This window comes from Stegastes partitus, unplaced genomic scaffold, assembly GCF_000690725.1.
Source record: "Stegastes partitus isolate 25-593 unplaced genomic scaffold, Stegastes_partitus-1.0.2 Scaffold2301, whole genome shotgun sequence".
NCBI classification, from domain to species: domain Eukaryota; kingdom Metazoa; phylum Chordata; class Actinopteri; family Pomacentridae; genus Stegastes; species Stegastes partitus.
In genome coordinates this window covers 1-10,022 of record NW_007580032.1, presented here as the reverse complement: position 1 = coordinate 10,022, position 10,022 = coordinate 1, and the positions used below count along the sequence as shown (strand labels likewise).

Sequence of the window (10,022 nt, the reverse complement as noted above, 5' to 3'; positions counted from 1 at the left end):
TTAGCCAAGCTAATATGTATATATTATATAAAACAACTTTTTAATTTCATTTGTTAGATGGACTGCCAGCTAGATGGAGGAGAGACAGTTGAAGATGACTTTAAGTGCTGGGAAATTATTTTCAGGCATCAGTACATCTGAAAAATAATCAGCAGATTGAATAATTAGAATAAAAAATAAATGCATGTATAAAAAAAATGTGTAAAAAAAATGTTATGGTCAGCATTGTGAAAAAAAATACAACTTTAAGACTGACTAAATATACAGATCACTGACAACCAGTTAGAATCAGAATCAGAAAAAAAAACGTTATTTATTCCCGAGGGGCCATGAGGTACTGTGATAATGCATTAATTACCAAGACTAAAATATATAAAGATTACATTAATACAAGGTTTTGGCATAGTTCATCCAGCAGTTCCTACCATAATAAGAAAAGAAAAGAAAAGAAAAGAAAAGAAAAGAAAAGAAAAGAAAAGAAAAGGAGACAGAAGAAACAGAGAGATGTCCACTGAGGAGAGAATAATGTGAACAGCTGGTGGAGGGAGCTCACTACAGACAGCTCGCTCATCTGTGTGAGTGTGTGTTTGCCATAATGTCCTTTGTCGCTTGCCTCCTGTTTGACCCCTGGAGACAAATAGTAGCTGGCCACAAGAGGCTCTGTGTGTTTGAGCTTGTGTGTGTGTGTACATGAAAAAATTAGTGGAGATGCACAATGAATGCAGATGCTTCCACAAAGATGCACTGCATGGTGCAACTAAACAGTTAAGATCCAATTGCTGTCTGTGGCATCATGTATGAAAATGCTGAGCAGTTGACTCAGATGTTGCATCAAGACAGAAAGAAGAAAAGATCCAAGTGATTTTGAGACAGGATTGATTGATGGGGTACAAATAGCAGGAGCTCCAGTCACAAAGACTAACTGGCTAGTGGTTCAAGAGTGAACATCTGCATTTACATCTGTGGGAAAGACTTCAACAGAAACAACTGGCCACATTTTCGGTCAGTTTCCGTTGAAAGACAGTAAAACCAGTGTTTATATAAAAGAGCAATGTTGACTGAAAATTCCTTGACACAAGATACACAGCTACAGTATGTACAAGCTTCAAAAGACACCTGAGGGACACCTCTGACAGACTTTGTCACCCCACACATAGGACACAGGCAATCCCTCTGTAGGCTTAGAGCTCATAAAGTGACGTGTGTGTGTGTGTGTGTGTGTGTGTGTGTGTGTGTGTAAAGATAGTAAAACATTTGCAAATTTAGTGTCTTTGAACAAGATTCCACAAGTCAGAAGAGCATGTGAGAGGGGCTGTACATGTGTGTGTCTTTGCACTTCACTGTTTCCCAATTCAGATTCTGTCTTGTTTATTTTGTTTGCCTCAGGTACCATGGCGAAAAACATGTTTGGTCTAGCTTGTATAATTACAAGAAATGCCACGCTTTCAAAAAACAGAAACTGGCAATGATGATTAAATATTTTTCCTACATTTTGTTTCTTAGTTTTTTTGAATCTGATTTGTGAATGTGGACTTTACATTACAGATTTCATACAGTTTAAAAGAAAAGAACAGCAAAAGAACCTAAAACAAAAACAGGTCAACCTGATACAGTGATGAGGGTTAAAACTGTCTGTATGGGTCAACAGCAGCAGCTCCAGTGATGACTTGGGCTTGACCTCTGTCCAACAGTGCTGTATGAACAGGTCCAATGTGGGTCAGTAGACCAGCACCATACAAACATCTGCTATCTTGATGGTATAACAGGTATAACATAGAGCTTGTGTGTGTTATAAAGCACTGTGCTTGGTTTTGATTTGGCGGACTGGACATGAAATATGAAGATATGCATTCTGTGGAGCGGTGTGTGTCATTGTATAGCCACGGGGTGTTTGTGTGGTTTTACTGAAGCAAGCCTGGACCTGCGTGCGCATACACACACACACATACACACACACACACACACACACAGCTCAGCTTACACAGCATTCCACAGTTCCACAGTCTTCACAGACAAACACACAACACTCATATTCCTGAGGTGTCACAACATACACACATCCCAAAATTGATAAACCAGCAGATAGAGCAGAGCAGTCCTCATTTTCCTTCCCATTATTGTTTCTTATCTTTGTCCTTTTTCCCCAGCCCCCCTCTTGCCCTCTCTATCCCACCCTTCACTTCTTTCCTACCTCTCTCTCTCTCTCTCTCCTTAAGATAGTCCTTCTCTACCCCCTCCTTCCCTCTTTCCTGTCTTGGCATGTCAGACAGTTCTTGAGAAATAGTTGTGTGAGCACGGCTGATCTGTACACAAGTAGAAAGAATTCTTCACCAAGTGGAGCACCTAGCTGGAGCTGGACTGGGTGTAGTGTTGGACACCAACATTTACAACAAAGCACGAGAGTGTAGCTCTATACATTAGTCATCGTTTCTAAGCTAATAATGTTTATTGCCTTTTCGTGTTTTATTTAGTTTCAGTTTCAGTGGCGAGTTGTTGTGTTCAGTGACCCAAATATACTTCTGAGGTAAGGCAAGTTGTAATGGGCAATTCTTTGCATTTTTTTAGTTTCACAAAATACAAGAAACTGGATTTTCCGAACAGCCCCAGCTGCTCCGTCCCAGGCCTCAGCTTTAGGGAGTGATGACACTAGCTGAAGAATTCCTGCCTTCAGGCTATGACTAACAGCAGAAACAACAGCAGGGATTGTGCAGCCTGGAGCACAGGGTAGATTCTCGTAGGTGTGGCCTGTTATTGCTTAACCTGTTGACAGACAACCCTGGTAGGAACTCTTAAAAAGCTGTCTGGTTATTCAGAATAGAGAGTTGGCTGGCTCCTCCTTGTGCACAAAGTGAATTAGAGAATGGATTGATTAAAATCTAAGCATCAAACAGACCTGCTTTACTATCACAGAGATGTGACTGTATTTCACATGACTTTTCTTTTATTCCATTAAAAAGTAATATAATATAGTTTTCATTTTGCTTTATTTGGTTTTCAAAACTGACTGACCAAATGTTACTCACACCAGCTGAAGTAGAGATAATTCGACACACCAAACCTACAGCTGTGAACTGAAGTTTCCATACACTGGTGAAGACCATGTATATCATGGCACCCTTGAGTTTCCAATGCCTCCTATCACCCTGAATTTTCCGTGATGGAAACATTGAAACCCATGTGTCTTTGTCACAAAAAATGTGCATTTTGGTTCTTTCATAGATTTATGATAGGTCTTCTGGACACATGACAAAATCTGCTGGATCATAAATACACATACAGCAATGCTGACACTTGGTTCAACGTTCTTTGGCTATTTTCACCTTAATTAGGCACTTTGGTAGCAGTCCACAAGCTTTAGCCAGGAGTGAGTCAACTTAGAGACCTGAACCCAGGCTAGTATGAACAAGGACTGAAACACGCTCAGCAGAAGTGAAACTTTAGTCTGTGATGTCTTCAGCTTTGCATATTTATTTTCTCTTGACTTCAAACTGGCATTTCCTTAGCTGTTACCAATTTAGCTAACCAGTCATCCTATAGGGTTCCACACAGAGAGTGAAGTTTTAGAAATCTGGGGTATCAGCACCTTCAGAAATTATTATGTGAACTACATAACAGAGGATCAACAAAGCAGCCTGTGTTTAAAGGCTTTACTAACCTGCACTTGCAGGTAGCAGAACCCTGAGCTCAAATCTGCTGACACACCCTCTGATCACTTTGTGTAGGAGTCTTTGGCAGAGATTACTCTGTTTCTCTATGGAGAACATCCATATGTTGAAGTGATGAAGCCCTCACCTTAACACTGAAATACAAGCTTCTAAACACAGAAGCTGAAAACCGATGTGGCTTGAAGCAACATGAAAAGCGTGAGTGCATCCATCCATTGCCGGGCTACGAAGAAACGCTACGATAAAAACTAAGTTTAAAATAGTTTCACAACCACGGTGCATAACTCTCCACACTGGTGAACTGTGACACTTTGATCACTCACATAAATCTGTTGAGAAGGCTGCAGCTGAGACTGCGTTGTTGATACTATGATTCAGCGCTGAGCAACGGGGAAAAACATCCAGTGATTCATAGCTTGTTGTTTGTCTGCTAACTGTGCTTCTACTGTAATGTGAAACCAACAGCAAAAATATAACATAACCATACTCCTTAGGCATACATAGTCTCAGTAGTGTTCATTTCTTTACCACAGCAACACATTGATAATGAGGGTTAAAAGCACAAAATTACTTATACCTTATTTTTACAATGTCAGAGTCTGTCAGAGTTTTAATTTTACAACTCTGGCAGATTTAGAGGATACTTTAGCTTTAGTGCAAGCACCAGCATCTCTCACAATCAAGCCTTTTTAATCCAAAGTCCCATAGTAACAAAACTGGCCTGTTGAAGCTGCCACTGGTTGTCACAAGAGCTTTAACATGTTGTACATTCAACTGTTCTGTTACTCACTGAAAGTAAGCGAGTTACAACAAAGGCTCACACTGCACAAAAATTTCAGCACACAACTTTTACAGTAAAGATAATCTGACTTACCAGGTGTATGTTCCGGGCATAAACCTGCCATTGGCTGATAATCTCTGCCTTACCTCCTCTCCTGTTTTATTTCAATATTTCCTGTAAAGTGTTTGTACTCACTCCTGTCTTACTGCAGGTGTCTTTACACTCCCCGGTCTTTATCTGCTTTCTCACCTGTGTGATTACCTGCCCCAACCTAATGTGCTCCACTATACCACACACAATACTAGTACCTTGATAAGAATGACTCAAACAATAAAATACATTTTTGGACCAAGGCACAGACAGCAGGCACTGGTTGACCAAACCTTTGAATCCTCCAACTGAACACAGGGACTCATTTATCATCATAAAAAGTTGCTCAGTGTGATCATTGACGCTCCTGACACCAAAAACAATCCATCTTCAAAATCTCAGAAAGTTTTTAGATGCTCTGTGCAACATCCCAGAACCATTTGGTATTTGGGTGAAGGGTGGTTCTGTCTCCTGAGCCTCATTTGCTGACATGTATAGGTCACAAAACACTTCTTGTGCTTCTGTACTGGGATGTATTGTCAGGAAATGTCATGATCCATTGTTGTCCTTAGGTTTCTGGGGGGTTGTGTGTGAATTGGGGGTTGTTTGACCTTGTTGTTGTGACACTAATTTCCTCCTTGATCATGAACAATAGCATTTTGAGGCAGAGGCATTTTGAAATGAACTATGGGCAAGCTTTGTAATTGCACATGCAAACCTTTCCTAAAAGGGAAATGGCATGATGTTGTATGTGTATGTGCCAAAAAGAAAGAGGCATCTGCGAATATCAGCCTTACCCAGCATCCCATGGGTAGTCGGTTTGATGAGCTGGCCTTTGGCTTACAGTTCCAGCTAAAATTTTAAGCCAAGGAATTTCTTTTGTATTTGCATGTCCCATGTTGAGAATGGTCATTTCATGTAAATGACAGATCATCCCAGAGAGGACAAAAAGTGACTTGCCGTTTATGTATGATGCACTGGAGCACCTCAATGCTCTGCATGTAGAGCTCCAGGGCTGAAAGCAGCTGATCACTGAAATACGGCTTAGTTAAGATGTTTCAAATAAAACTGCATCTATGGGAGGGCAAGATGTGCCAAGGTAGCTTGTCTCTCCTTCCTCTAGCCTGATTAACTGAACACACTCAATGTTGAATTGGAAGAGATTTGCTGATTCTGAAATTCAACCTCGATCTGTTTGCAAATCCATTTGCCATTGATGCTGACACAGCATCTCAGCTCTTGCAGCTGGAACTCATTGAATTGCAATGTAACGTGGCTTGAGACCCAGTACGAGTCAGCTGACACTTCAGAGCGCACCCCTTCTACGTATTGAAACTGAGAAGACATCCTGTCTAATACATAAGCATCAACTCTACTGTACTCTATAATAAATCCATCTGATTGGCTGACTGTCTATCATCTGGTCTTAGACGAGGTGATTTTGGGAAAAAGGGCTGCTCAACTGTTTGATAATTGGTTTGGCTTTATAGGCTATATGCCTTACTGTTGTGCCTTTTCAAGAAATAGAGTGTGTGTGTGTGTGTGTGCGCGCGCACGTGCGTATGTGAGTGCATGTGTGTGTGTGATGTGTGTGATGTGTGTGATGTGTGTGTCATGTAGGATACGGAGGGAAATTCCAGCTGCAAACAGGGCATTCATGACTAATCTATGACTCAGGACAAAATTCATGGAGAAAAAAATGTGTGCTCACACAAAGAGGATCCCTGACAATCCTTGTTCCACTGCCAGTGCATTGCATTGACATCTTTATATTCTTATTTCAGTGCATAACAAAAACCTGTTTCCAGGTTATTCCAAGGCTTAAAATGAAAAAAGAGGAAAAAGACAGCAAGGGATAAGGGTACTTCAAAAAGTCCTTGGCCTCACCAGAAAACATCACAAGATAAAGATTGTTCTTGTGTTATTTTTCAGCATAGTCTCCTTTAACTTTAATGCACTTAGTCCACTGCTGTTCAAGTTTCAAGTTCACAGAAGAAGGTCGCATTTTGATCCTTCGGATGCTCCTCAAAAGCATGGGTGATTTAATCATCACCAATGATGACCATGCAGGTAGGATTTTGCAGTTTGGGAAACTTATAGAAGTCAGACTACGCAGGTCCAGTGAGTAAGGAGCAACAGGCAACAGTTTAAAGTCACACTTGGCTGCTTCTGCCTCCTGTGCTGTGAGGACAGATGCACTGTCCTGAGCAACAGCAAACAGCTCCAAGCTTTCCTCTGCTTTTTCCTTTTAATGTTATCACAATTCTGATGCATAGTAGTCCCCATTAACGGTTTTAAAAAAGTTAATCATGAGCATTACCTCACTGTCCAAAAACACAGAAGTCTCAGCTTGATGACAGACATCATTTGCTTTAACTTTTTGGAAGCCGGAGAATCGGTCTGTTTGTATTGTTCGCTTTGATTGGAATCAAAGTATCCTTGTAACATTGGTTTGTACATTTAGAAATTGAATGCAGTTGTAACATTTTTTCCCCTTTCTTTTTAACCTTTATTTGACCAGGTAAGTTAATTGAGAACTGGTTCTCATTTTCAACAACGACCTGGTCATATCTGTCTCATCGTGTTGTCAACATTTGGACTAACTTGTTGCTTTCTCAACATTTAGTCAAACGTTGGGTCAACAGGAAAGACAAGCAGTGTGTTTTTAGTGGGTTTTTAGAGTCAGGGAAACGTGATTCTTTGGATGAATGACAGTACCTGACATTCTCTCACTTTAGTACACACACATGTGCACACACACACAGACACAGATGCACTTACACACTCATATAGAGTGGTCAGTGGTATGGAGGGAATCCTCTTCATCTATTTAAAGCCAGTTGTGCTTCCTGGCCCTGTTATATGTCCTCACTTCTGAGATAGGTAGGTGTGTGTGTGTGTGTGGGTTGTTGTCTACTAACACCTCTTTCAGACATGTACTCCTCAATCTGACAGAGGCTGAACATGTCAGCTTTATGTCTGAATGGGTGTCCTGCTACCATTTCTGTAAAACGTGTGAGGAGGATAATATATGAGTGGCCACAAAGCATGAGACTTGCAAGCCTTATTGCATGTAATTTTAGTTTACTGTTGACAAAGTGGGAGGTAGATTATCATCACACAGAACTTTCATTGTTAAAAAAACAAAACAAAACTATGCGATAAGTTTTTTGGACAGTTTTACAAGCTGCTGTTAGTTTAGATTTTGTCTTTTGTTTATTAGTGTCTCATTACATATTACACATCAATTGATGTACAGACCGACCTTACATGTATGACAAATATTGCATGTGTATTGTGGCTCCTTGTGTCACTGTGGTGTCTGAATGAAGCTGTGAGGAACACATCACATAAAAGTGACGTATGTCTGAATGGCAGAATGTTGTCACTTTATCAGACTGATACAACCAGCACTGTTGTCTATCCCGTGTCTGAAAATAGCTCAATACTACACCATGAAATCCCACAGTAATGGAAAGCTTGTGGCAGGAATCATTTTATGTGATAAATACATCCAAAGCTAAATCTTCTAATTTGAAAGAGTATTTTCTGAATCCACAGATCAAAGCGCAATTTGTCTCCATAAGACCTTATTTTCCACTAAAATTGAAAAAAAAAAAGATATTGTATGTGAATGAACACTGAGAAGCAGCAGACACAACACAGCAGCTTAGTTCAGTCACTGGGGGATGCTTTGATAGAGCTGCGTCTGAGTTCCACAACACTGGAATGTTATTTTATAAAAATGACACACTAATTACTGCCGTGTAATTACTTGTTACACACACAGCGATCCGCTCTGCAATATTTCACAGTCTGCCACATTCCTGACTGTGTAGTTATCCCAAACACTGTGAGCCAACACTGATGCACAAGCCTCTCAAACAATAGCAGGGAAGGACTGTTACTGCCTGTTTCTTTTTCCTTCTGTCTTTCCTTTTCTCTTTGTTCCATTCTGTCTCGGTGCTTTTCTCGCCCTCCTCACCAAACCATTATTTTCTTCCTCCAGTCAACCAGTTCTTTCTCTCTACAGTAAATCAGTCAGATTCAATAACTGCCAAACCAAATCATCCCGCTTCTCTTTCTGGTCATCTTTCTCCGTTCATTTATCTACAGGATTTTTTTTTGTCTTTCTGCCAAGTGATCACCTCTTTCTCTCTGCCCTAGGGCCATAAAACCTTAATTTCTTTAGACTTTCCTCTGAGTCAGCAGAAAGACGGACCAACCACGTCTTTCTTTCGTTCTTTCTGACCAGAGGCTCAAGTTTAAACAGTGAAGAGCAACAAGCAGAAAAGAGAAAAACAAGTATCGAAATGTGGCGAGGACAACTTCTTTCTGCTTCTGATTCTTTGCAGCGATGCATTTAAGGTCGAAACTTTGAAGAAAGTGTGAGTTACTTTCTTCAAATCTTTAGGATTCGGTAAGGAAAGCTGCTCTTAAGAGGATTACAGGCATTAAGTGCATTTCACTACATTCTTAGAAACATATTTAAAAATACAGCCTGCAAACATCATATTTTTGCTCTTTGTTTTTCAGTGCCCTGGCTGGAAAGTCTTGGTTTTTTTAGTGTGTTTAACTTTACGCAAAATGGGAGTTTTTTTTTAGCGACTCTGACCTTTCCTTGTCCCTGCACATTCCATTACAGGACGGCAAAGTTTCCTTAACCTGTGTACACACATGCATACACCCTGCTGAGAGCCAACAAAAGGTAGGAATTCAAAGAAAAAATGTTAACTCCGGCTCCTCTCTCCTCCCCCTTCACATTTCCTTTTCTTCATACGCAACACCCCCTCCAATCTACCACCCCCTACCCTCCGACTGGCTCAGTCAATGCACAGCTGGGACATAGCAGGTCCTGCTAAAACACTCACACACTGAACCATGGGAGATGAAGGAGCAGACAAACAACAAAAGAAGCACAGAATTCTTTTCAAAGTCAGCATGCCATAGAGGCTGTGATTTCTGCATGCACGCAAACACACACACACACACACACTCACCAGATAGTTCATTTTGTTCCTGCTGCAGTGAGGCGGCTGTGGTAACTCTGGGGCAGGGCTTTAGCTCGGCCCCTGTCAGACACTTTGCCAACTAGATCCTGTAGGAAGAGTAGATCCCACAAGATCCCCCAAATTCCCAAACTGGTTTCAATCTCCTCCTCCACCCTCCTTCCCTCCTATGTCCTTCTGTTCCTCCTCCTTGTCTTCGCCGTGTTCTCTTTTTTGTCCTGTTCGGTCTTGTTTTCAGTAGTCAAGCGGATCCCGACACATTCTGCCGCTCCGTGATCTCACACATCAAGAATGAGACTGCTGCTTGGCCCATTTACTTCTACCCCGCTTGCCCCCTTCTTTCTCCCTTGATCTCTCTCTCTCTCTCTCTCTCTCTCTCTCTGCCTGAGGAAAAGAGGGAGGAGTGTGTAACCTGACCCGTCACTTCCTCTTGGATCCTGATATTCCCTCTGTCCCGCCTGGCCATTGGCCCGAGGA

At 41.2% G+C, this 10,022-nt stretch overlaps 1 protein-coding gene across 1 annotated transcript in view; it reads right to left on the bottom strand.

The window, feature by feature from the left end:
• The window catches only part of bcar1 (BCAR1 scaffold protein, Cas family member), a 43,549-nt gene extending 33,648 nt beyond the window's left edge, over positions 1–9,901 (bottom strand). The window contains exon 1 of the mRNA XM_008304724.1: positions 9,537–9,901. Within this exon, the coding sequence (XP_008302946.1) occupies positions 9,537–9,548 (12 nt within the window). The 5' untranslated portion in view covers positions 9,549–9,901. The remainder of the gene's footprint in view (positions 1–9,536) is intronic.
• Between the last annotated feature and the right edge of the window lie 121 nt (positions 9,902–10,022).